The sequence below is a fragment of the Macaca thibetana genome, chromosome 19 (genome assembly GCF_024542745.1).
Source record: "Macaca thibetana thibetana isolate TM-01 chromosome 19, ASM2454274v1, whole genome shotgun sequence".
Classification (NCBI taxonomy): Eukaryota; Metazoa; Chordata; class Mammalia; order Primates; family Cercopithecidae; genus Macaca; species Macaca thibetana.
Genome location: NC_065596.1, coordinates 17,276,272 through 17,303,194, shown reverse-complemented (window position 1 = coordinate 17,303,194; position 26,923 = coordinate 17,276,272). Strand labels below are relative to the sequence as shown.

The 26,923-nt window shown below is 48.7% G+C and overlaps 1 protein-coding gene across 1 annotated transcript in view; it reads left to right on the top strand.

The window, feature by feature from the left end:
• Positions 1 to 26,923, top strand: part of VAV1 (vav guanine nucleotide exchange factor 1) — an 84,549-nt gene that overhangs the window by 43,447 nt on the left and 14,179 nt on the right. The window contains exons 2-22 of the mRNA XM_050770176.1: positions 3,307 to 3,423; positions 4,214 to 4,272; positions 4,388 to 4,456; positions 4,790 to 4,898; positions 4,990 to 5,085; positions 8,304 to 8,372; positions 8,544 to 8,647; positions 9,850 to 9,949; positions 11,277 to 11,372; positions 11,620 to 11,688; positions 11,823 to 11,909; positions 12,013 to 12,098; positions 12,778 to 12,910; positions 15,472 to 15,581; positions 16,443 to 16,544; positions 16,788 to 16,885; positions 16,971 to 16,993; positions 17,169 to 17,214; positions 20,275 to 20,411; positions 20,836 to 20,901; positions 26,342 to 26,373. Coding sequence (XP_050626133.1) covers positions 3,307 to 3,423; positions 4,214 to 4,272; positions 4,388 to 4,456; positions 4,790 to 4,898; positions 4,990 to 5,085; positions 8,304 to 8,372; positions 8,544 to 8,647; positions 9,850 to 9,949; positions 11,277 to 11,372; positions 11,620 to 11,688; positions 11,823 to 11,909; positions 12,013 to 12,098; positions 12,778 to 12,910; positions 15,472 to 15,581; positions 16,443 to 16,544; positions 16,788 to 16,885; positions 16,971 to 16,993; positions 17,169 to 17,214; positions 20,275 to 20,411; positions 20,836 to 20,901; positions 26,342 to 26,373 — 1,808 coding nt within the window. The remainder of the gene's footprint in view (positions 1 to 3,306; positions 3,424 to 4,213; positions 4,273 to 4,387; positions 4,457 to 4,789; positions 4,899 to 4,989; positions 5,086 to 8,303; positions 8,373 to 8,543; positions 8,648 to 9,849; positions 9,950 to 11,276; positions 11,373 to 11,619; positions 11,689 to 11,822; positions 11,910 to 12,012; positions 12,099 to 12,777; positions 12,911 to 15,471; positions 15,582 to 16,442; positions 16,545 to 16,787; positions 16,886 to 16,970; positions 16,994 to 17,168; positions 17,215 to 20,274; positions 20,412 to 20,835; positions 20,902 to 26,341; positions 26,374 to 26,923) is intronic.

Here is a 26,923-nt window from a genome sequence, read left to right as displayed (position 1 = left end):
AGGCTGGTCTTGAACTCCTGGGCTCATGTCAACCTGGGAGTGTGATTTTAAATAGGGTGGTTAGAGGAGGTCTCATAGAAAATGTGTACTTTGAGGAAAGACGAAGTTAGCAAGGAACTTTCTTTCTTTTTTTTTTTTTTTTTGAGACGGAGTCTCGCTCTGTCGCCCAGGCTGGAGTGCAGTGGCGCGATCTCGGCTCACTGCAAGCTCCGCCTCCCGGGTTCACACCATTCTCCTGCCTCAGCCTCCCGAGTAGCTGGGACTACAGGCGCCCACCACCGCGCCTGGCTAATTTTTGTATTTTTAGTAGAGACAGCGTTTCACTGTGTTAGTCAGGATGGTCTCGATCTCCTGACCTCGTGATCCGCCCGTCTCGGCCTCCCAAAGTGCTGGCATTACAGGCGTGAGCCACCGCACCCGGCCAGCAAGGAACTTTCTTCTGGATATCAGGGTGTATTTGTTTGCGTGGGTGCCATAACAAAGTACCAAAAGCTTGGAGGCTTAAACAGCAGAAATTTATTTTCTCATAATAAATGTCTTGGTCATCTCCCTGTCCTCCTCTCTTCTTCCTTCTCACCCACTCTACCTCCAGCCACATGGGCCTCCTTGCTGTTCCTCCAACATGTTAAGCAAGGTCTTGCCTCAGGACTATTGCATGCACTGTTCTCTCTTCTTGGAATACAGTTTCTTTTGTGTTATGGGTCAAACCGTGTCCCTCAAAATGTATACATTGAAGTCTTAACTCCTAGTACCTCAGAATGTGGATGTATTTGGATATAGAGTATTTACAGAGGTAGTTAAGTTAGAACGAGGTCATCTGTGTAGGCTAATGCACTATGACTGATGTCCTTATAACAAGAGTAAACCAGGGCACAGGCAGGGCAAGACCACGTCACAGCGCAGAGAGAAGGTGACTGTCTACTGAAACGAGCCCTTAGAGGAATCTACAAATATCCAGTCCTAAAAAGTAGAATCAAGCTGGCCAGGCGCGGTGGCTCACACCTGTAATCCCAGCACTTTGGGAGGCCAAGGCAGGTGGATCACCTGAGATCAGGAGTTCAAGACCAGCCTGACCAACATGGTGAAACCTCATCTCTACTAAAAACACAAAAATAAGCTGGGTGTGATAGTGGGCGCCTATAATCCCAGCTACTCAGGAGTCTGAGGCAGGAGAATTGCTGGAACCTGGGAGGCAGAGGTTGCAGTGAGCTGAGATCGCGCCATTGCACTCCAGCCTGGGGGACAAAGTGAGACTCCGTCTCAAAAACAAAAACAAAAAACTATCCATGAGAACACTTTGTGATGTGCTGTTTTATATCACAGAACTGAACCTGTGTTTTGGTTCAACAAGTTTGAAACACTCTTTTTGTAAAATCTAAGCAGTTACGTTTACAAACCTATTGAGCGTTTATAGGAACATAGAAATATCCAGTCCTAAAAACCAGAAACAAACGGTCTGTGAGAACATCTTGTGATGTGCTGTTTTATATCACAGAATGGGACCTGTGTTTGGATTCGACAAGTTTGAAACACTCTTCTTGTAAAATCTAAGCAGTTATGTTTCTGAACCTATCCAGCCCATAGGAACGTATGAATATCCAGTCCTAAAAACTAGAAACAAGCGATCTGTGCAAACACTTTGTGATGTGTTGTTCCTTTTTTTTTTTTTTTGAGACATAGTCTCCCTCAGTGGCCCAGGCTGGAGTGCAGTGGTCGGATCTCAGCTCACTGCAAGCTCCGCCTCCTGGGTTTACGCCATTCTCCCGCCTCAGCCTCCCGAGTAGCTGGGACTACAGGTGCCCGCCACCTCGCCTGGCTAGTTTTTTGTATTTTTTTTAGTAGAGACGGGGTTTCACCATGTTAGCCAGGATGGTCTTGATCTCCTGACCTCGTGATCCGCCCGTCTCGGCCTCCCAAAGTGCTGGGATTACAGGCTTGAGCCACCACGCCTGGCTGTGCTGTTTCATTTCACAGAATGGGACCTGTGCTTTGAAGAAACCAACCCTACCGACACCTTGATCTTGGACTTCTAGTCTCAGAACTATTCCGGACATTTCCTATGAATAGAATTGTACAATACATGGCATTTTGTGATTCGCTTCTTTCACTGAGCATATTTTTAAGGTTCATCCATGTCGTAGTGTGGAACAGTATTTTCTCCTTTTTATGGCTGAGTAATATTCCATTGTGTGGATTTACCTGTACTGGACATTTCGTATAAATAGATGCATACAATATGTGGCTTTGGACGATGAATTTTAACCAGCTCTCCTGATGAGTCTGCTTTAGGACTCTTGGTCCACACTGACTTCATGGAGAGTGTTGGGGGCCATGGGAGAGCCAAGTCTACAAGCTGTGGGAGGCTGGTGGATGGAAGGCTGGTTAGAATTCTTCAGGATCTGGGGAACTTCAGAGAGTGCTGAACCTGTTGGATGAGCCAATACTTGGCAAATGCAAGAATATGAAGGTTTCTTTCTTTCTTTTTCTTTTTCCAGATACTCAAAAGCCGGGGCCATGTTACATGTGCCCGACCATTTCATTAGTTAATATCTTTTGGTTGCAGGCCATGGCAACCCAATCTAAACTGACTTAAACAAGAAAAGGAATGTTTTGGCTCATGAAATAAAAAAGTTCAGGGATGGCCAGGCATGGTGGCTTCCACCTATAATGTCAGCACTTTAGGAGGCTGAGGCGGGCGGATTCCTCAAGACCAGGAGTTCAAGACCAGCCTGAGCAATATAGCGAGACCTCATCTATACAAAAAATACAGAAATTAGCTCAGTGTTGCGGCACATGCCTGTAGTCCCAGGTACTTGGGAGGTGGAGGCAGGAGGCCTGATTTTTTGTTTGTTTGTTTGAGACAGGGTCTTGCTTTGTTGCCCGGACTGAAGTGCTGTGGTGCCATTATAGCCCACTGCAGGCTGAAACTCCTGGGCTCAGCGATCCACTCATCACAGCCTCCTGTGTAGTTCAGAATGTTTTTGAGGTCATCCACATTGTAGTATGAATCAGTGCTTCATTCCTTTTTATGGCTGAATACTATTCCATTGTATGGATATACCACATTTGTTTAACCATTAGTGATTCATTTTACGTTTTGTCAATTTTAACTCCATAAAAAAGTGCAGAGCATAGATCTGGATCAGGCACAGCTTAATCTTTATCAGAAGAGAATGCAGTTTCATGGAAGGGGGTCTACGCTTTCATTTCCCCTCCACACCAGTCCCCAAGCCAGGTGGCCTGGGGGGTCAGTTTCTCCCCTGCCCTTTCATCCTCCCCTACCCTCATTTCCCTGTCTCCTCGCAGTTCCTGTGCCTTAAGAACATTAGAACCTTCCTGTCCACCTGCTGTGAGAAGTTTGGCCTCAAGCGGAGTGAGCTCTTCGAAGCCTTTGACCTCTTCGACGTGCAGGATTTTGGCAAGGTGAGCTGCCCACTTGAAGCACAAAGACTGAGTTTCAGTTCATTTCCATTGACGTCTACACTGGGCAAGTTAAGGGCTGTCAGAGGACAGGCAGACAAACCAGACCAGGCCATATACATGGTGCAGATAGCACTGGTTTAGGATATGTGAGAACTGAGTTTGAGTCCTCACTCTGACACTTGCTGAATGACCTTAGATACGTGGCTGTGCCTCTCTGAGCCCCCGTTTCTCACCTTAAATATGGGAATATTATCATCCTGCCCTCTCTGAGTGGCTGTGAGGATTAAATAGAAAGATAGAGGGCAGGGCGCGGTGGCTCATGCCTGTAATCCCAGCACTTTGGGAGGCTGAGGTGGGCAGATCACAAGGTCAGGAGATCAAGACCACCCTGGCTAATACAGTTAAACCTTGTCTCTACTAAAAATACAAAAAATTAGCCGGGCATGGTGGTAGGTGCCTGTAGTCCCAGCTACTGGGGAGGCTGAGGCAGGAAAATTGCTTGAACCCAGGAGGCGGAGGTTGCAGGCAGCCGAGATCATGCCACTTCACTCCAGCCTAGGCAACAGAGTGAGACTCCACTTAAAAAAAAAAATAAATAAGGAAGATAGGAGCAAAGGGTGGGGCTCACTTAAGGGAACAATGGTATGGGGAATGGGGAGGTAGAGAATATCCCGAATTAGGTTCCCAAGAGGCGTGGGGTCTAACCTCAGACAGATCCTTGCAGTTGGAGGCTGTTTTCTGCTCTGGGGGTGTACAAGGGGCTCACTGGGTGGCCACTGCCTCGTCACAGGTCATCTACACCCTGTCTGCTCTGTCCTGGACCCCGATCGCCCAGAACAGGGGGATCATGTGAGTAACCACCTGGGCCTTGGGCCATTTAGCCTCAGTCCTCTCCCTCCCTGAAGCCCCACTTCTACCCAGACCCCGGGCCCCTGGCTCACACCCTCCTGACCCCCCCCCCCAGGCCCTTCCCCACCGAGGAGGAGAGTGTAGGTGATGAAGATATCTACAGTGGCCTGTCCGACCAGATCGAGTGAGTGCTCAGGCCTGTGGCCGCACAGCTCATTTCAGCACCGTCCTGGGGGTGGAGGGTCTGGGGGGACATGGTCTTGGCCTCCGGGAAATAACGTCATACCCAGGTGTCTGGGGCACACAACCTTGCCTGGGAGTCTGGGGAGACACAACCCTGCCCTGGGGTCTGAGGGGACATGGCCCTGCCCTGGGGCTTGGAGGGACATGGCCTGCCCTTGGAGTCTGAGGTCCCATCCTGGGAGTCTTGGGGGGACAAAGCCCTGTCCTGCGGTCTGAGGGGACCCTGCTGTGATCTGGGAGAGGTCCGAGGGATCCCTGACCTCACAACCCACAGCGACACGGTGGAAGAGGATGAGGACCTGTATGACTGCGTGGAGAATGAGGAGGCGGAAGGCGACGAGATCTATGAGGACCTCATGCGCTCGGAGCCCGTGTCCATGCCGGTGTGCGAGGCGGAGGGTCGGGTCTGGGGAGGGCGCGGGCGGCGGGGGCAGCCCCAGGCCCCCCAACACCGTTCTCTCCCCTGGCTCTCAGCCCAAGATGACAGAGTATGACAAGCGCTGCTGCTGCCTGCGGGAGATTCAGCAGACGGAGGAGAAGTACACGGACACACTGGGCTCCATCCAGCAGGTGGGCGTCTCCCATCCAGCGCCTGCCGGGCGGATGCGCGGGTCCACCTGTCCGGCCCCCTCTGGGCAGCTGAGGCTTTTCCTGCCCCCATCGCTTTTCCTTTCTGTAACTGTCTCCGTCTCTGGATTTCTCTGACTTACATATGTATATATAAATATGAGTCTGACATATATATATATAAAAATATATATATAAATATATATATAAATACGATACTCCACCTGCAGAAGCAGTCAAAAAAACAAAAACAAACAAAATAAATACAAAATTAAAAATATATAAATATATACATAAATAGAAAATATATAAATATATACAAAGCATATACAAAAATATAAACATATAATATGTATAAAATATAAATATATGATATATATTTATAAGATATAATATATAGTTTTTATATAGAGCCATATATGAACAATATATACAATATATAAAATATAAATAATATGTAGATATATTAATATAGGCATATATATTTTTATATAGATATATATTTTTTAATATACAAGATAAATAATCCATATGTAGACATATATATCTTTATCTTATATACCTATAAGATATATATCTTTATCTATCTATCTTTTTTTTGGGGGGGACAGGGTTTCTCTCTTATTGCCCAGGCTAGAGGGCAATGGCACACTCTCGCTTTACTACAGTCTCTGTCTACTGGGCTCAAGCGATCCTTCTGCTTCAGCCTCCCGAGTAGCTGGGATTACAGGCATGCACCACCATGCTCGACTAATTTTTGTATTTTTACTAGAGACAAGGTTTTGTCATGTTGGCTGGGCTGGTCTCGAACTCTGACCTCAAGTGATCTGCCCACCTCGGCCTCCAAAAGTGCTGGGATTACAGGCATGAGCCACTGTGCCCAGCTTATATGTCTATCTTTTAAAGACATATATCTTTATTTAGAGAGATATATATAAAGTATATATAAGATATATAATATATATAAAAATATTATATTATATATAAACATATAAAAATACATAATATATAAAAATATATAATATATAATATATATGTATATATATAATGTATGTGTATATATATTTTTTGCTATGTTACCCAGGCTGGTCTTAAACTCCTGGGCTCAAGCAATCCTCCTGTAATCCAAGCCTTTTGGGAGGCCACACTGGGCCTCTTCCTCTTGTCTCTCTGTCTCTCTCTTTTTTTTTTTTTTTTTTTTGAGACGGAGTCTTGCTCCGTCACCCAGGCTGGAGTGCAGTGGCCGGATCTCAGCTCACTGCAAGCTCCGCCTCCCGGGTTCACGCCATTCTCCGGCCTCAGCCTCCCGAGTAGCTGGGACTACAGGCGCCCGCCACCTCGCCCAGCTAGTTTTTTTTGTATTTCTTAATAGAGACGGGGTTTCACCGTGTTAGCCAGGATGGTCTCGATCTCCTGACCTCGTGATCCGCCCGTCTCGGCCTCCCAAAGTGCTGGGATTACAGGCTTGAGCCACCGCGCCCGGCCTCTGTCTCTCTCTTTATCTCTCACTCTGTCTCCTTTTCCCTCCGGGTCTTCTCTTGCTACTTTCTTCCTCAGTGTGTCATTCTCTCCCTTTGTAGCTCTTTATCCCTGGCTCAGTCTTTTTCTGTATCCTCATCTCTCCATTTCTTTTAAGAATAACTTTATTGAGATTTCATTAATATACATATAATCCATCTTTTTTTTTTTTTTTTTTTTTTTTTTTGAGACGGAGTCTCGCTGTGTCTCCCAGGCTGGAGTGCAGTGGCGTGATCTCAGCTCACTGCAAGCTCCGCCTCCCGGGTTCACGCCATTCTCCCGCCTCAGCCTCCCAAGTAGCTGAGACTACAGGCGCCTGCCACCACGCCCGGCTAGTTTTTTGTATTTTTAGTAGAGACGGGGTTTCACCGTGTTAGCCAGGATGGTCTCGATCTCCTGACCTCGTGATCCACCCGCCTCAGCCTCCCAAAGTGCTGGGATTACAGGCTTGAGCCACCGCGCCCGGCCAATCCATCTATTTAGAGTATACAGTTCAATGGTTTTTGGCATACACACAAGATTATGCAGTCATCACTACTATCTAATTTTGGAACATTTTCATTTTGTTTGTTTGTTTGTTTCTTTTGTTTTGATTTGTTTTGTTTTGAAATGGGATCTCACTCTCCCATCCAGGCTGGAGGGCAGTGGCACGATCATAGTTCACTGCAGCCTCGAACTCCTGGGCTCAAATGATCCTCCTGCCTTAACCTCCTGAGGAGCTGGGGCTGCAGATACATGCCACCACACCCTGCGTAATTCTTTAAATTTTTTTTGTAGATATGGGATCTTACTATGTTGCCCAGGCTGGTCTCATATGCCTGGCTTCAAGTGATCCTCCTGCCTTGGCCTCCCAGAGTGTTGGGATTACAGGTGTGAGCCACCACTCCTGGCCTTTATTTTAGAACATTTTCATCATCCCCCAAAGAAACCCCAAACTCTTTAGCTGTCCCCCCTCAATCTCTTATCTTCCCCCAGTCCATGGCAACCACGAGCTTACTCCCTGTTTCTGTGGATTGGCCTCTTCTGGACATTTCATATAAAGGGCTTCACATACTATGTGGTTTATATGCATCTGGCTTCTTTCGCTGAGCATGGTGTTTTCAAGGTTCATCCACACTGTAACCTGTGTCAGAGCTTCATTCCTTTTCATGACTGAATAATATTCCATTGTACAGATGGACCACATTTTTTTTTTCTTTTTTGAGACCAGTCTCACTCTGTTGCCCAGGTTGGAGTGTAGTGGCATGATCTCAGCTCACTGCAACCTCTGCCATCCAGGTTCAAGCGATTCTTCTGCCTCAGCCTCCTGAGTAGCTGGGATTACAGGCACCTGCTACCATGCCTGGCTAATTTTTGTAGTTTTAGTAGAGATGGGGTTTCATCATCTTGATCAGGCTGGTCTTGAACTCCTGACCTCGTGATCCACCTGCCTCGGCCTCCCAAAGTGCTGGGATTACAGGCATGAGCCACCGCGCCTGGCCAGACCACATTTTATACATCCATTCACCCATTGATAAGCATTTTGGTTATTTCTGCTTTTGGGTTATTATGAATAATTTCGCTGTGAACATTCTTGTACAAGTTTTTGTGTGGACACGCTCCCTCTCTTTATCTCCCTCTCTGTCTCCTTCCCCTGTCTCTCTGAGACTGGTTCTGGAGGAGGGAATCTTGTCTTCCATCATCTTTCTCTCCCTTCCCTGCAGCATTTCATGAAGCCCCTGCAACGGTTCCTGAAACCTCAAGACATTGAGATCATCTTTATCAACATTGAGGTGAGCCAGCCGATCCCCAGCCCTCTTGGGTCTGTCTAGTGCAGACAGCTTGCTGCCCCTACCTGTCCCTGGAGTACAGGGGTTGGGAGTTGAACAGCATGGGGCCCCTTTCCTGCCTGGCCCCTTGAGCCCTGGGCTCTGGTCCCAGCCCTCACCCTTCCCTCTGAGTAGGACCTGCTTCGTGTTCATACTCACTTCCTAAAGGAGATGAAGGAAGCCCTGGGCACCCCTGGCGCAGCCAATCTCTACCAGGTCTTCATCAAATACAAGGAGAGGTGAGACTCAGCTGGCCAGACTGAAGCTCTGGGGTCACTCTGCCTTGCCTAGGCTGGGCATTCGAGAGACCTTACTCTCAGACACCACTGGACAGGGAGGACTTTGTGCTGTGTGCTCATGGGCAAGGGGCTGCCCATCTCTGGTTCAATCCCCAGCTCTGCTGTGTGGCACTGCGTAGTCACTTAACCTCTCTGTGCTTCTGCTTCCTCATCTGTACATCAGTGGGTCACAGGAATGTGCCTCCTAGGCTGGTGGTGAGGGTGGAATATACGGATGCACACAGGGCCTGGCACATAGTAGGTGCTCAATAAGTATTTGTTAAATAAAGGAACATTGGCCAGGTACGGTGGCTCACGCCTGTAATCCCAGCACTTTGGGAGGCTGAGGTGGGTGGATCATTTGAGGTCAGGGGTTCGAGACCAGGCTGGCCAATATGGTGAAACCCCGTCTGCATCGCCTGAAAATACAACTAAAACACAACTAAAAATACAAAAAAACAATTAGCCGGGCGTGGTGGTGTGCGCCTGTAATCCTAGTTACTCAGGAGAATTGCTTGAACCCGGGAGGCGGAGGTTGCAGTGAGTCAAGATCACGCCACTGGACTGCAGCCTGGGCGGCAGAGCAAGACTCTGTCTCAAAAATAAAAAATAGGCCAGGTGTGGTGGCTCACACCTGTAAATCCAGCACTTTGGGAGGCCAAGGAGGGCAGATCACTTGAGATCAGGAGTTGGAGACCAGCCCGGCCAACATGGTGAAACCCCAACTCTACTAAAAATACAAAAATTAGCCAGGCGTGGTGGCGGGCACCTGTAATGCCAGCTACTCAGGAGGCTGAGGCAGGAGAATCGCTTGAACCTGGGAGGTGGAGGTTGCAGTGAGCTGAGATCGTACCACTGTACTCCAGCCTGGGCGACAAGAGTGAAACTCCATCTCAAAAATAAACAAATAAAATAAAATAAAAATAAACAAACATTGGGCAGAGACAATACCAGGTACTGTGGTGAGATTACCGTAGCGTTAAATGAGATAATGCTACATAGCCTCGCGTGGGAGATGCTATTGTTATTAACATTTCACAGATGGGGAAACTGAGAGTCAGGTTTCTTCTCCAGCTGGGAAGAGCGAGGCCAAGGCTGACGCCGGCCTCTGCCCGACCTTGATGCCAGCCACCCTCACCTGGTGGCCTGTCCTCTCGCTGTAGGTTCCTCGTCTACGGCCGCTACTGCAGCCAGGTGGAGTCAGCCAGCAAACACCTGGATCGTGTGGCCGCAGCCCGGGAGGACGTGCAGATGAAGCTGGAGGTGGGGGCCTCTCCCGCTCCTCCCCAGGCCCTGGGGGCAGCAGGGAGGACGCTGAATTGCAGATGGTCCACTTTCTGCCGCAGCCCAGCCAGGGATCCGTCACAGGACTGGGGAGGGAGGTACTGGCCAGCCAAGTGGAGAAAATGGAGAAGAACAGAAATGGGCTGGCCCCGGGTCTGGGCTGACCCCTGATATCAGGCTGAACTGAGCTCTGATCCCACACCGAACCCCAGCCCTCGGCTGAGCCCTAGCACTGATGGTACCCCAAGTCTGGGCTGAGCTCCCACTTCTCACTGAACCCCAATTCCAACCAACCCCTGATCCCAGGCTGAACCTGATCTAGAATTGAACTTCAACCTGGATCTGTTTGTCTGGTGGAAACACAGACAGGGCAGGGGTGGTGAGGATGGGTGCTCTCCAGACCTGTCCCTCTCCCCCTCTGCGGTCCCCCTCAGCAGGCAGAATGCTGGACCTCTATCCCAGGCAGCATTTGCCACATTCCAGTGGTTTTTTGTTTGTTTGTTTGTTTTGTTTTGTTTTGAGACAGGGTCTCATTCTGTCCCCCAAGCTGGAGTGCAGTGGCATGATCATAGCTCACCGCAGCCTCGAACTCCTGTACCCAAGCAATCCTCCCAGCTCCTACCTCGGCCTCCTCAGTAGCTGGGACTACAGATGCATACCACCATTCCTGGCTAATTTTTGTGTGTTTTATAGAGATGGGGTTTCACCATGTTGTCCAGGGTGGTCTCAAACTCCAGGACTCAAGCGATTCACCCACCTCAGCTTCTCAAAGAGCTAAGATTACAGGCGTGAGCAGTTGTACCCAGCCTCTTCTCATTGTTTTTTTTTTTGTTTGTTTGTTTTTTGAGATGGAGTCGCCGTCTGTTACCCAGGTTTGAGTGCAGTGGTGCGATCTCAGCTCACTGCAATCTCTGCCTCCTGGGTTCAAGCAGTTCTCCTGCCTCAGTCTCTTGAGTAGCTGGGATTACAGGAGTCCACCACCACACCAGTTTTTTTTTTGTTTTTTTTTCAGCAGAGACGGGGTTTCCCCATGTTGGCCAGGCTGGTCTTGAACTACTGACCTCAAGTGATCCTCCCGCCTCGGCCTCCCAAAGTTCCTTCCAGTGGTTCTTAAGCTTCCCCCACCTTATGGAGCTCTTTCCCTGTTTCCTTGGGGGCAGATATGATGCTTTGGCCTCTAGAAAAATCCCCACAGCTCTGGGGTGGAGAGCTGCCCACGTCTTTATTCAGATCTATCTGCACCCACCCTGCAACTGGCTCTTTCTGGGACCTGCCTCAGTTTCCCCATTGTTCTCTGATTCACCAGGAATGTTCTCAGCGAGCCAACAACGGGAGGTTCACCTTGCGGGACCTACTGATGGTGCCTATGCAGCGAGTTCTCAAATATCACCTTCTTCTCCAGGTGCCGGGCCCATCCCTGAGGCGTTGGATCCACGCATCTACTCTCCTGTGTCTATAAAAGTGGGGACGGGGTTGGCTTCTGGGGGTTGGGTCTCTAGGACACTCGGGGATGGGTCACTGGGGTCATGTCTCAGCCTCCAGGGCCACCAGTACAAGGGAGGAGCTGGTGAGCTAGCATTGTTTGGAAGGCCCTCCCCCCAGGGAGAAGGGGAGGGGCCAGGTGACGTCTGACGTCTTGGTTCTCGCAGGAGCTGGTGAAACACACGCAGGAGGCTATAGAGAAGGAGAACCTGCGGCTGGCCCTGGATGCCATGAGGGTGAGTGGGTGTGGGGTGATGGTCACTCACCTGCTGCAGACACTCTCCTGGTGGAGGCTGATCCTCTAGCTGGGGTTAGGTAGGAGCCTGGGTCGGCTGTTGGGGGGCCAGGTTCACCCCTGTCCCTTCCCCAGGACCTGGCTCAGTGCGTGAACGAGGTCAAGCGAGACAACGAGACACTGCGGCAGATCACCAATTTCCAGCTCTCCATTGAGAACCTGGTGAGGTGGTGGAGCCGGGTGGGCCAGGGGTGTGGCCACGTGGGGAGGGTGTCTGGCTCCTTTCTTGGGAGACCCTTGCTAGACGCCCCTGCCTGCTGCATAGGACCAGTCTCTGGCTCACTATGGCCGGCCCAAGATCGACGGGGAGCTCAAGATCACCTCGGTGGAACGGCGCTCCAAGATGGACAGGTGAGTGGAGTCAACATGGATCTGGGATGGAGCCTGGGCAAAGGGGCGGGGCCAGACTCCTAGATGGGCAGGTGGATGGAGTCAATACAGATCTGGGTGGAGCCTGGGCAGGAGTGGGGCGAGGCTCCTAGATGGGCAGGTGCGTGGAGTCAACACAGATCTGGATGGAGCCTGGGTAGGGATAGGGCCAGGTTTCTAGATGGGTGGTTGGGTGGAGTCAACACAGATCTGGGAAACAGCCTGGATAGGGGCGTGGCCAGACTCTTAGATGGACAGGTGGGTGGAGCCAATGCAGATCTTGGGGGGAGCCTCGGTAGGGATGGGGCCAGTTCCTATGTAGACTTGTAGGTGGAATTAAGATGAATTTGGGTAGGGACCTGAGTGTGGGTGAGACAAGATTTCTAGACAGACAGGTGGTAGATCCATCCAGACAAGGCAGTGGAACCTTGATGGACAGGCAGGACGGAGCCAACCAGGAATATGGGTGGAGCCAAGACTGACAGGCAGTAGGGCCAACGTGGATCACGTGGGTGAGATCAGGATGGACAGGTGGGCATGACCAAGTTGGCCAAGGAGGAGGAGAAGGTCAGGGTGGGACCAGGATGTGGAGGAACTGGTCAGAGAGCTGGTGGGGACAGTTGGGAAGAGCCAGACAGGAATGCCTTATCCATCCTTCCAGGTATGCCTTCCTGCTTGACAAAGCTCTGCTCATCTGTAAACGCCGGGGAGACTCCTATGACCTCAAGGACTTTGTGAACCTGCACAGCTTCCAGATTCGGGATGACTCTTCAGGAGACCGCGACAACAAGAAGGTGGGGCTTTGACGTCACACAGTCAGCAGCTTAGCCCTCTCCATGTGGGCATACGCCGGTGTTTACCAGACTACATCTACATGGAAGTGTGTGTTAATCCACTCACAGTCTTTTTTTGTTTTTTTTTTTTTTGTTTTTTTAAGACGGAGTCTTGCTCTGTCGCCAGGCCAGAGTGCAGTGACACAATCTCGGCTCACTGCAACCTCTGCCTCCCAGGTTGGTTCCATTCTCCCGGCTCAGCCTCCCGAGTAGCTGGGACTACAGGCACGTGCCACCACGCCTGGCTAATTTTTTGTATTTTTAGTAGAGACGGGGTTTCTCCATGTTAGCCCCATGGTCTCCTTCTCCTGACCTCGTGATCCACCTGCCTCGGCCTCCCGAAGTGCTGGGATTACAGGCATGAGCCACTCAACAGTTTTTAAATTGAGCACCTACTCTATCCAGGGCACTCTTCTAGGCACTAGGACTAAAATGGAAAGCAATATCGAGTTTTTATTTTGTTTCATTTCATTTCTGTTCTTTTCTTTTCTTTCTTTCTTTCTTTTTTTTTTTTTTTGAGACAGTCTTACTCTGTCCTTCAGGCTGGAGTGCAGTGGCATGATCTCGGATCGCTGCAACCTCTGGCTCCCAGGTTCAAGCGATTCTCCTGCCTCAGCCTCCCGAGTAGCTGAAATTACAGGTGCCCACCACCACGCCCAGCTAATTTTTGTATTTTTAGTAGAGACCAGGTTTCACCACATGGGCCAGGCTGGTCTCAAACTCCTGACCTCAAGTGATCCGCCCGCCTCAGCCTCTCAAAGTGCTGAGATTACAGGCATGGGCCACCGTGTCTGGTCTATTTTATTTCTTGTATGGTACTTGACTTCTTATGGGATGCTTTCTACAAAGAAAATAAAGTAGGTGGCTGGGTACAGTGGCTCACACCTGTAATCCCAGCACTTTGGGAGGCCGAGATGGGAGAATCTCTTGAGCCCAGGAGTTTGAGACCTGCCTGGGCAACATAGGGAGATCCTCGTTTCTAAAAAACATTAAAAAAAAAAAAAATGTAGGGGCCGGGCGCGGTGGCTCAAGCCTGTAATCCCAGCACTTTGGGAGGCCGAGACGGGCGGATCACAAGGTCGGGAGATCGAGACCATCCTGGCTAACACGGTGAAACCCCGTCTCTACTAAAAAACACAAAAACTAGCTGGGCGAGGTGGCGGACGCCTGTAGTCCCAGCTGCTCGGGAGGCTGAGGCAGGAGAATGGCGTGAACCCGGGAGGCTTGCAGTGAGCTGAGATCCGGCCACTGCACTCCAGTCTGGGCGACAAAGCGAGACTCCATCTCAACAACAACAACAAAAAAAAAAAAAAAAAAAAAAAATTTGTAGCTGGGCTTGGTGGCACATGCCTGTAGCCCTAACTACATGGGAGGCTGAGGTTGGAGGATCACTTGTGGCCAAGAGTTGGAGGCTGCAGTGAGCTATGATTGCACTCCAGCCGGGGCCACAGAGTGAGACCCAGTCTCTATTAAAAAATAAATGAATAAAACAGGGGATGTGACTGTGGTAGGTGAGGATGGGCCCCCCTCATCTACCACAGTCACATCTTACCTCCATTGTTCAGGGGCACTCTCTGTGGAAGGGACACTCTCTGTGGCAGTGACATTTGAGCTGAGACCCCTCTCCCTCTCGGCTCTTCCTTGCTTCCTTTTGCTTTTTCTCCTGTGAACTCTTCCCTTCCCTTTAGTCCTTCCCCTGGAGATCCCCCCTGAGCTCTGGTCTGTGGCTTCTCTTTTTTTTTTTTTTTTTTTTTTGAGAAGGAGTCTCGCTTTGTCACCCAGGCTGGAGTGCAGTGGCATGATCTCAGCTCACTGCAACCTCCCGCCTCCTGGGTTCAAGCAATTCTCCTGCCTCAGCCTCCCGAGTAGCTGGGATTACAGGCACACGCCACCACACTGGCTAATTTTTGGTATTTTTGGTAGAGACGGGGTTTCACCGCGTTGGTCAGGCTGTTCTTGAACTGCTGACTTTGTGATTCACCCATCTTGGTGCTGACCTCGTGATTCACCCGTCTCGGCCTCTCAAAGTGCTGGGATTACAGGTGTGCACCACCACACCTGGCCAGCTTCTCTGTTTCTCAGCCTGTGCCTCCCGAGGAGCCAGTTGCTGTCTTGTGACTGCCTGCTTCCGGCATCTGTCTCTCCTACCGAGCTGGAGCTCTGGGGACCACGTCCTATTCGCTGCTCTGTCCCTAGCTCCTAGCAGTGTCTGTTTCTCAGCAGGCGCTGCACCCATGCTTTGTTGAACAGACAAATCAATGAGGAGTGACATGCTGTGTCTGGTGTGTGCTTCTGCAAAGGGGTGTGTGTGTGCATGTGCACGCATGTGTGTGTGGTTTTGGGTTTATGGTTGTGTGTTTGGATATCCTAGAAAGCCCTTTTACAAGGATATCCGTGCATGGTGCTTGGGGCACAGAGACTGCCACGGGCTTGACTGTTCCCTACAGAGGGAGGGTCAGTGGGCGTGTGCTCCCGCCCCCCACAGGGGCAGTGCCTTCAGTCTGAGCTCTGCTTCCCTGCAGTGGAGCCACATGTTCCTGCTGATTGAGGACCAAGGTGCCCAGGGCTATGAACTGTTCTTCAAGACAAGAGAGTTGAAGAAGAAGTGGATGGAGCAGTTTGAGATGGCCATGTGAGTCCCCGTCTTCCTTCCTCTTTCTGTCCTCAGAGGGGCAGGGGCTGGGAGAGAGGAATGTGCTCTAGTCGCTACTCTGTCCTGACATGTCATGGGACCACTCTGAACCTCAGTCTCTTCATTTGGGAAATAAGAGGGACAGGCCCAAGGCTGTCTTCATCCTTGGAATGCCGGAGTTGTGTGCAAGCTCCTTTCCTCCTCCTCTTTCCTCTTCCTGCTCTTCCTCTTGTTCTTCCTCCTCCTCTCCATCTTCCTCCTCTCCTTCCTCCCCTTCCTCCTCCTTTCCTTCCTTCTCTTCCTCTTCCTCCTATTCCTCCTCCACCCCTTCTTCCTTCTCCTCCCTTTCCTCCCTTTTTTCCTCTTCCTTCTCCTCCTCTTCCTCCTCCTCCCTTTCCTCCTCTTCCTCCTCCTCCTCCTTCTTCCCCTCTTCCTCATCTTCCACTCCTGTCTTCTCCTCCTCCTTTTTACATGAGGCAAAATGCCCACGACAAAAATCTAACAATTTCAAAGTGCACGACTGCACGGCACTTTGTACACTAACAGTGTTGTGCAACCATCACCTCTATCCACTTTCAAAACCTTTTCGTCAGCCCAAAGGAGACCTCATACCCATGAAACATTCACTCCTAATTCCCCGCTCTCGCAGCCCCTGGAAACTCCTAACCTGCTTTCTCTTTCTCCCGATGTGCGTAGCAGCACGATTCAGTGTGGCCAAAGGGTGGAAACGACCCAGACATCAATCAGGGAATGAGTGGACGCACCAAATATGGTCTGTTCATACCATGGAATAGTATTCAGCCATAAAAAGGAATAAAATGCTGATCCTCTTTTTTTTTTTTTTTAATTTTCCTCTGCCAGCTCCAACATCTACCCGGAGAATGCCACCGCCAACGGGCATGACTTCCAGATGTTCTCTTTTGAGGAGACCACGTCCTGCAAGGCTTGTCAGATGCTGCTTAGGTGGGAATCTAGGAGGAAGGTCCTGCATCCTGGTCTTGGTCGTCAGTTCCTTGCTAGAGAAGCTGCCCCAGTAATTGGTTCCCTAAACTGGGAGATGGGGGGGGTTCCTACTTTGATCTTCTGCTTCTCCGTCACTCTCCTGATCTAAAGAGAACCCAAGGGGGCCCTTTATGTTCTTGGCAGAATATTTGGCCATGTCTGTAAAGGTCACTCACTCTTCTTTATGTGTCCCCTGCATCTCAGAGGCACTTTCTATCAGGGCTATCGCTGCCATCGGTGCCGGGCACCTGCACACAAGGAGTGTCTGGGGAGGGTCCCTCCGTGTGGCCGACATGGGCAAGGTACGAGTGGGAGGGAGGCTGGGAGGTGAGCTTGGTTCTCTGTGGAGGATTTCCCGTTCTCACCGTCACCTTTACTCTCCCATAGATTTCCCGGGAACTATGAGGAAGGTAAGACTTTCCCACGCTCCTTCCTGTGCACTGCAAATAATCGGCAACAGTGCGGGGAGGACCCAGGGCATCCCGGAACTGGCCGTGATCCTTTGTGGGGTGAGGACAGTGATGGGGGCCTACAAGCCCCCAGGCTGGGCATCGGTAAACAGGCTTTCTTTGTCTCTCCTTCCAGGACAAACTGCATCGCAGGGCTCAGGACAAAAAGAGGAATGAGCTGGGTGAGTTGGCAGGGGATGCTGTGTGGGGGCAGGAGGAAAATGTATCTCCATTCACGTTGACCCAGGGACAGATCTCCATAATCATATTAACAGCCACATTGGGCTGGGTGCAATGGCTCCCACCTGTAATCCCAGCAATTTGGGAGGCCAAGGCGGGAGGATCGCTTGAAGTCAGGTGCACGCCACCACGCCTAATTTTTAAATTTTTAAAATAGAGATGAGGTCTTGCTATGTTGCCCAGTCATTCTGTATAAATTAACTCATACAGTATGTGCTTATTTTAACTAATTAATTAATTTATTTTTGGAGATGGAATCTTGCCCCGTTGCCCAGGCTGGAGTGCAGTGGTGCGATATTGGCTCACTACAACCTCCACCTCCCAAGTTCAAATGATTCTCCTGCCTCAGCCTCCTGAGCAGCTGGGACTACAGGCACCACGCTTGGCTAATTTTTGTATTTTTAGTAGAGACGGTGTTTCACCATGTTGGGCAGGCTGGTCTCGAACTCTTAACCTCAGGGGATCGGCCTGCTTGGCCTCCCAGAGTGTTGGGATTACAGGCATGAGCCACTGTGCCCAACCTTAATTTAAAAAAAACTTAAGGCCAGGCGCGGTGGCTCAAGCCTGTAATCTCAGTACTTTGGGAGGCCGAGACGGGCAGATCACGAGGTCAGGAGATCGAGACCATCCTGGCGAACACGGTGAAACCCCGTCTCTACTAAAAAAATACAAAAAACTAGCCGGGCGAGGTGGCAGGTGCCTGTAGTCCCAGCTACTCGGGAGGCTGAGGCAGGAGATCCCAGCTACTCAGAAGGCTGAGGCAGGAGAATGGCATAAACCCGGGAGGTGGAGCTTGCAGTGAGCCGAGATCCGGCCACTGCACTCCAGCCTGGGCGACAGAGCGAGACTCCGTCTCAAAAAAAACAAAAACAAAAACAAAAAAACTTAAAAAAATATACATGTCTCCTTCTGTTGTACTGAGGACATTTGAGTTGTTTCTAGTTTTTTACTATTGCAAATAAAGCTGATACATATATGTCATATATCATATATGTGTATATATAATACATCTTTTTTTTTTTTTTGAGACAGAGTCTCGCTCTGTCGCCCAGGCTGGAGTGCAGTGGCCGGATCTCAGCTCACTGCAAGCTCCGCCTCCCGGGTTCACGCCATTCTCCTGCCTCAGCCTCCCGAGTAGCTGGGACTACAGGCGCCTGCCACCTCGCCCGGCTAAGTTTTTGTATTTTTAGTAGAGACGGGGTTTCACCGTGTTAGCCAGGATGGTCTCGATCTCCTGACCTCGTGATCCACCCGTCTCGGCCTCCCAAAGTGCTGGGATTACAGGCTTGAGCCACCGCGCCTGGCCTATAATACATCTTTTTAAAAAAAATTTTTAGAAGCAGGGTCTTGCTCTGTATCCCAGGCTGGAGTGCAGTGGCAGGAGTGTTCCACTTATATGCCATTTATATGACATATAAATATATAACGTAAGTCAGGTGTGGTGGCTCATGTCTGTAATCCCAGCACTCAAACTCCAAGGCCAGGAGTTTGAGACCAGCCTGGGCAACATAACGAGACCCTGTGTCTACAAAAAATTTTTTTAAATTAGTGGGGTTCCTGTTTAAACCCAGGAATTCAAGGTTGCAGTAAGCCATGATCACGCCACTGCACTCCAGCCTGGGCAACAGACCAAGATCCTGTTTCAAGGAAATAAAAAAATAAATATGTGAAATCTATGAATGGGCATGTTTTCTTCTTATTATTACTTATTATGTAATTAGCAATAGTCAGTCAGCTTTCTTAGCAACAGTCAAAATTAGAAACACCCCAAGTGTCCTTTATACAATAGAATATATATATACATATATATATGCACACACATACATGTATTTTATTGAGAGAGGAAATACATACTTTAAGGTATGTAAAAATCAATAAATCTTAAGTATATGACTTAATACGTTTTTATCCATGCAACCAACAATCAAATAAAAGCATAGAACATTTTCATCCCTCCAGAACGGCACTGTCCGATATAAATGAATTAAAATGAAATCATCTTAAATTTTTTTTTACTTAGCCTCGAAGCTCTCAATAACTGCCTGTGGCTAGTTGCTACCATATTGGACATATCCATCACCACAGAAAGTTTTATCAGAAAGCACTGCTACTCACCTATCTCCCATAGGGAACCACTGTCTGATGTCTATCACCATAGATTAATTTTGCCTGCTCTTGAGTTTTCTATAAATAAAATCATATAGTGCATGCTTATTTCATCTGGTTTCTTTTATCTGACATAATGATGGTGAGATGCATCGATGTGGTTGCCTGTAGCAACAGCTTTTTCTTTTTCATTGCTGTATAGTATTCCATTATGTGATGGTATCACAATTTGTTTATTGATTGATCAACCTATTGAGGACATTTGGTTGGTTGCCAGTTTTTGGATATTCTGAATAAAGCTGCAACTTTTGAAGGACATTTTTTGTTTTTTGTTTTTTGTTTGTTTGTTTATTTTGAGATGGAGTCTCACTCCATTGCCCAGGCTGGAGTGCAGTGGCATAATCTCAGCTCACTGCAACCTCTGCCTCCTGAGTTCAAGGGATTCTCCTGCCCCCTGCCTCCCAAGTAGCTGGAATTACAGGCACCTGCCACCATGCCTGGCTAATTTCTGTAGTTTTAGTGGAGATGGGGTTTCACCACATTGGCCAGTCTGGTCTTGAACTCCTGACCTCAGGTGATCCGTCCACCTCGGCCTCTCAAAGTGATGGGATTACAGGCGTGAGCCACCTCACCTGGCCAGGACACATGTTTTTATTTCTCTTGGATTGCTGGGTTACAGAGTAGATACAACGTTTAGCTTCAGTAGATATTGTCGAATAGTTTTCCGAAGAGTATCCCCACCAGCAACGAGTGAGAATTCCAGTTGCTCCACGTTCTTGTCAACACTTGGTATTGCCAGTCTAAAAAGAAATATTTTAGCCATTCTGGTGGGTGGCAAGATTCAGCGTTGAAAGTTGCCTGCCAATCACCCTGTACTCCTGTACCCTGTCCTCCAGGTCTGCCCAAGATGGAGGTGTTCCAGGAATACTATGGGCTTCCTCCACCCCCTGGAGCCATTGGACCCTTTCTACGACTCAACCCTGGAGACATTGTGGAGCTCACAAAGGCTGAGGCTGAACAGAACTGGTGGGAGGTACAGGCTGGGACAACAGGAGTGATGGGGTGGGACCCAAGTGTAGGGTTATGGAGTCATGTGGTCTCAGGGAGTTGGGTCATAGTCTTACTGTGCTCTGGAGGTGATGCCTGGGGAGTTGGGGAGGTACCCTGAGATTTCTCGGCATGGCTTTTCTGAGATGGCCATCTTCCCAGGAAGTTAATACTGATTGTCACCTCTCTGGGCTCTCCAGGCCATCCTGAGATAGATAGACAAGCAGAGTGACCAATGAGCAGAGAGACGGACACACACACACACACACACACACACACACACACACACACACACACACACACACGAGTGATGGGGCAGGATCCATGTGGAGGGTTATGGGTTTAGGTGGTGGGTGGGGTTATGGATCCTATAACCTCTCTGTTCCTGTTTTTGTCTCCTGGGTGTTTAGGGCAGGAATACATCTACTAATGAAATTGGCTGGTTTCCTTGTAACAGGGTGAAGCCCTACATCCGTGTGAGTGCCTCAAGTCTGAATGGAACGAGGGCAAGGGGTTCAGGGTGGGTCCTGGGAGGATGGGCAGAATTGAAAAGACACCCCTGGAGTTGGGAAGGGGGCTGCCCATCATGGCAGGTCTATCTCCAACTCAAGGCTTTGCCCACCCCACCAACTGAGCCCAGAGAGGGGCCACCCTGGAAACAATGATTGATCTTTTTCTCCTTGATAATTTTTTTTTTTTTTTTTTTTTTTTTGAGACGGAGTCTCGCTGTGTCTCCCAGGCTGGAGTGCAGTGGCGTGATCTCGGCTCACTGCAAGCTCCGCCTCCCGGGTTCATGCCATTCTCCCGCCTCAGCCTCCCAAGTAGCTGAGACTACAGGCGCCCGCCACCTTGCCCGGCTAGTTTTTTGTATTTTTTAGTAGAGACGGGGTTTCACCGTGTTAGCCAGGATGGTCTCGATCTCCTGACCTCGTGATCCGCCCGTCTCGGCCTCCCAAAGTGCTGGGATTACAGGCTTCAGCCACCGCGCCCGGCCATCTCCTTGATAATTTTTGTATCAAGGTCCTTTCCTTCCTACACAGGTATGGTAGGGAGGAAGGAGCAGGGACCTAGAAAGTGGGCCTGCCCGTGGCTTCCTTCTGAGACACTGAATTGAGTTCTGTGAGAGCGCTGTGGCCTCCATTGCCTGCGTCCTTGCCCTGCTCCTGGTGGACGCACGTGTCCACCCCAGCCTCTGCTGTTCTTCTAGTGTTCTCTTCTCGATGGACCCCTCACTCTTCACGATGACTTCAAAGCTCTCCCTCTCACCCCAACCTCAGATGTCCCCTAGCTCATTCATAGCAAATGACCCCACTGTCCACTTCACAGCCTACAGAGGGAAATTCTCTCCAGTGTTGCTTTAACTTTAATTTTATATTATTTCAGACTTCTAGCAAAACTATGAGAATAATGCAAAGAGCCCCCATTAGCCTTTACCCAGTTGCATTGGTTCTGCTAATGTTTTGTTCCATTTGCTCTGTCATTTCCTCTCTCTACCCACACATAGTATTTATTTTTCCTGGAAGAGTTAAAAGTGAATTTGCAGATGACGTTCCCCTTTACCCCTAAATACTTCTTAAGAACAAGAACCTCCTTGTACATAACCAGAGCAAGATTTTAAAAGACACAAAATTCAACGTTGACATTATACTATTATTGAATTCATAGTCTGTATTTAAATGTTGCCAATTTCCCCAAAAATTTTATCAAAAATTTTTGTGTTCCTGTGGTTTCTCCACTGTCAAGTTACAATATGAGTTTCCAACTCCATCATTCTTTCCACATTTATTAGCTGGTGTTCTGCTGCAAGGAAGCGCTGTCCCTTCTGTCCCCATCTGTCTATCTGTCTATCTATCTATTTATCTATCTATCTATCTATCTATCTATCTATCTATCTATCCATGTACCTACCTACCCATCAATCCATCCATTCGTCAATCAATTCTTCCATCCTTCCATCCATCCATCCATCCATCCATCCATCCATCCATCCATCATCTGTCTACTTATCAATACATTCATGATCTGTTCATCCACCTATCATTTATCTATGTATTATCTGTCTATGTATTATCTGTCTATTATCTATCTATTCACTGATCATCTCTCTACCTATTTTTCACCTACCTATCTAACCATCTATTATCTATTATCATTTCTCTCTCATCTATTCATTTATCATTTATCTATCAACTGTCTGTTTATCATCTATCATCTATCCATGTACCTATTACCTACCTATCCATCATCCATCTATTCTATCTATCTCTTAATTTTTTTGTTTTAGAGAGAGGGTCTCATTCTGTCTCCCAGGCTGGAGTGCAATGGTGTGATTTTAACTCACTGCAGCCTTGACCTCCTGGGCTCGAGCAATCCTCCCACCTCACCCTCCTGAGTGGCTGGGACCCCAGATGCATGCCATTATGCTCAGCTTTATTTATTTATTTATTTATTTATTTATGATGGAGTTGCACTCTTGTTGCCCAGGCTGGAGTGCAGTGGGGTGATCTCGGCTCATTGCAACCTCTGCCTTCTGGTTTCAAGCGATTCTCCTGCCTCAGCCTCCCAACTAGCTGGGATTACAGATGCCTGCTACCACGCCTGGCTAATTTTTGTATTTTTAGTAGAGATGGAGTTTCACCATGTTGGCCAGGCTGGTCTCGAACTCCTGACCTTGTGAACTGCCAGCCTCAGCCTCCCAAAGTGTTGGGATTACAGGCATGAGCCACCGCGCCCAGCCACAGCCATTTTTTTGTGTGTGATTCTTTTGCAGAGATGGGGTCTCACTATGTTGCACAGGCTGGTCTTGAACTCCTGGGCTCAAGCAGTCATCTCATAGAACATCCTTCCCTTTTTTCTTTTAAAAAATTGAGGTGAAATTTGCAAAACATAAAACTGACCATTACAATGTAGCTGAGATTACAGGCGTGCACGACCATGCCTGGCTAATTTTTTGTATTTTCAGTACAGACTGGGTTTCACCGTGTTAGCCAGGATGGTCTCAGTCTCCTGACCTCGTGATCCGCCCGCCTCGGCATCCCAAAGTGCTGGGATTACAGGCGTGAGCCACCGCGCCCGGCTTTTTTTTTTTTTTTTTTTTTTTTGAGATAGGGTGTGGTTCTGTTACTCAGGCTGGAGTGCAGTGGTGGTGCAATTATAACTCACAGCAGCCTGGATCCCCTAAGCTTAAGTGATCCTCCCACTTCAGCCTCCTGAGTAGCTGGGACTACAGGCATGTGCCACCATGCCTGGCTAATTTTTGTACTTTTTTTTTGAGACAGAGTTTCTCTCTTGTTGCCCAGGCTGGAATGGAATGGTGCGATCTCGGCTCACTGCAACCTCTGCCTCCTGGGTTCAAGCGATTCTCCCGCCTCAGCCTCCACAGTAGCTGGGATGACAGGCACCTGCCACCACACCCAGCTAATTTTTGTATTTTTAGTAGAGACAGGGTTTCACCATGTTGGCCAGGCTGGTCTCTAACTCCTGACCTCAGGGAATCTGCCCACCTTGGCCTCCCAAAGTGCTGGGAGTACAAGCGTGATCCACCATGCCTGGCCTAATTTTTGTATTTTTTTTTTTGTAGGGACGGGGTTTCATCTTGTTGCCTAGGCTGGTCTCCAACTTCTGGGCTCAAATGACCCACCCTCCTTGGCTTCCCAAGGTGCTGGGATTACAAGCGTGAGCCACTGTGCCCGGGCAGTTTTCTTAATTGTTAAGAATTTTGTTTATCCTTTTTCCCGTCAGTGAACAATCGGCTGCTTCAACTTTTGCGTTATTGTGAATAAAGCTGCTACGAACATGGGTGTGCAAATATCGTTTCAAATCCTTGCTTTCAGTTCCTTTGGGTATATACTCAGAAATGGGACTTTTCTATGGTAGTTCTAGTTTTTAATGTTTTGAGGAACCACCATTATTTTTATTTTTATTTATATTTATTTATTTATTTATTTCGATAGGGAGTTTTGCTCTGTCCCCAGGCTGGAGTGCTGGAATGCAATGGAATGATCTCGGCTCACTCTGCCTCCCGGGTTCAAGCGATTCTTCTGCCTCAGCCTTTTGAGTAGCTGGGATTACAGGCGCCTGCCACCGCACCCAGCTAATTTTTGTATTTTTGTAGAGATGGGGATTTCACCATGTTGGCCAGGCTGGTCTTGAACTCCTGACATCAGGTGATCTACCCACCTCTGCCTCTCAAAGTGCTAGGAGTACAGGCATGAGCCACAGCACCCGGCCCATACTGCTTTTCTTTCTCTTTTCTTTTCTTTTCTTTCTTTTTTTTTTTTTTTTTTGGAGATAGAGTTTCGCTCTGTGGCCTGGACTGGAGTGCAGTGGCGCGATCTCGGCTCACTGCAACCTCTCCCTCCCGGGTTCAAGTGATTCTCCTTCCAAGTAGCTGGGATTCCAAGTAGCTGGGATTACAGGCGTGCACCACCATGCCTGGCTAATTTTTTGTATTTTTAGTAGAGACGGGGTTTTTGCCATGTTGGTCAGGCTGGTCTTGAACTGCTAACCTCATGATCCGCTTGCCTCAGCCTCCCAAAATGCTGGGACTACAGGCGTGAACCACCACCCCCAGCACATACTGTTTTTCATAGTGCACCATTTTACATTCCTACCAACAGTGCACAAGGGTTCTTTGTCCACATCTTTGCCCACATTTGCTACTTTCTGTTTTGTTTGTTGATTTGTTTTTGCCTTATAGTAGCTGTCCTAATGGCTTTAAGGTAGTGAAAGCGAGCACTTTCAGCCGGGCGTGCTGGTTCATGCCTCTAATCCCTGCACTTTGGGAGGACGAGGCGGGCGGATCACCTGAGGTCGGGAGTTCGAGACCAGCCTGACCAACATGGAAGAAACCCCATCTCTACGAAAAATACAAAATTAACCGGGTGTGGTGACACATGCCTGTGATCCCAGCTACTCGGGAGGCTGAGGCAGGAGAATTGTTTGAACCTGGTAGGCGGAGGTTGTGGTGAGCCGAGATCACGCCATTGCACTCCAGCCTGGGCAAGAAGAGCAAAACTCTCTCTCTAAATAAATAAATGAATACATAAATAAGAAAGTGAGCACTTTCACCCATATTCAGATGAGGATTGGCAAACTTTTTCCGTAAAGAGCCGAGTAGTAGTGTAAACATGCTGACCCTCCAGGGTCCCATACAGTTTTGCAACTCTTTAGTTCCGCCCCTGTAGTGCAAAAGTAGCCGTAGATAATCTGTAAATGATGTGTGGCCGTGGCTATTTTCCTATAAAGCATAGTTCATGGGCACTGACAGATGAATTTCATATAATTTTCACAATCCCCAAAATATTATTTTGGCTAGTCATGGTGGCTCATGCTTGCAATCCTAGCCCTTTGGGAGGCCAAAGCAGGAGGATTGCTTGAGGCCAGGAGTTTGAGACCAGCCTGGGAAACAAAAGGAGACCCTCTCCCTCATCTCGAGAATATTAAAAAAATTAAAAATTAGTGGGTGTGGTGGCGCATGCCTGTAGTCCCAGCTACACTGGGAGGCTGAGGTGGGAGGATCGCTTGAACCTGGAAGGTCGAGGCTGCAGTGAGCTATGATTGTACCACTGCACTCCAACCTGGACAACATAGTGAGACTCTGTCCCTAAAAATATTTTTTAAAAAAATTCTTTTGATTTTTGCCAACCATCTAAAAACGTAAAAACCATCCTTGACTTGAGGGTTATGATAAACTGCTGGGAAGAGAACCCCTGCCTTATATGACACTGGGACAGTCTCTCCCCCGAGATTCTGGGACTTTATCCCCAAAGAGTACCACAGTGCCTGGCACATAATAGGCACTCACTAAACGCAAGTGGAATGAATGAATGAAGGAATGAATGAATGAAGTTCCCTGCCCTCTGCTGTCATGCTGGGGTCTTTACACTAAGTCGGGGTCTCTCTCTGTGTTCTTAGGGCCCTCCTCAGGACCTGTCTGTTCATCTCTGGTGAGTAGAAATATTTCTTATTTTGTTTCAATGAGAGGTTTCTGAGTTGGGGTTCCAGGCTGGGTATGGGAGGACCCTCCGACCCAATTAGTTATGCATTCTGTGTTCCCTGAGCAGCGACTTCTGAATCTAGCTCTGGGCTGGGGGCTGCTGGGGATGGGAAGGACAAAGGAGGGCCCCTGACCTTGGGAGATGATGGTCTTGTTGGAAGGAAAATAGTTATGATGATGATGATGATGATGGTGATGATGATACTGGTGATGGTAACGATGATGATGATGACGATGATGATAATGATGATGTGATGGTAACGATGATGATGATGATGACGATGGTGATGATGATGACGATGACGATGATGATGATGATGGTGGTGATGGTAGCGATGATGATGATGATGATGGTGATGGTGATGATGACAATGACGACGATGATGATAATGATGGTGGTGGTGATGGCAACGATGATGATGATGATAATGATGGTGATGATGATGATAATGATGGTGGTGGTGATGGTAATGATGATGATGATGACAATGATGATGATA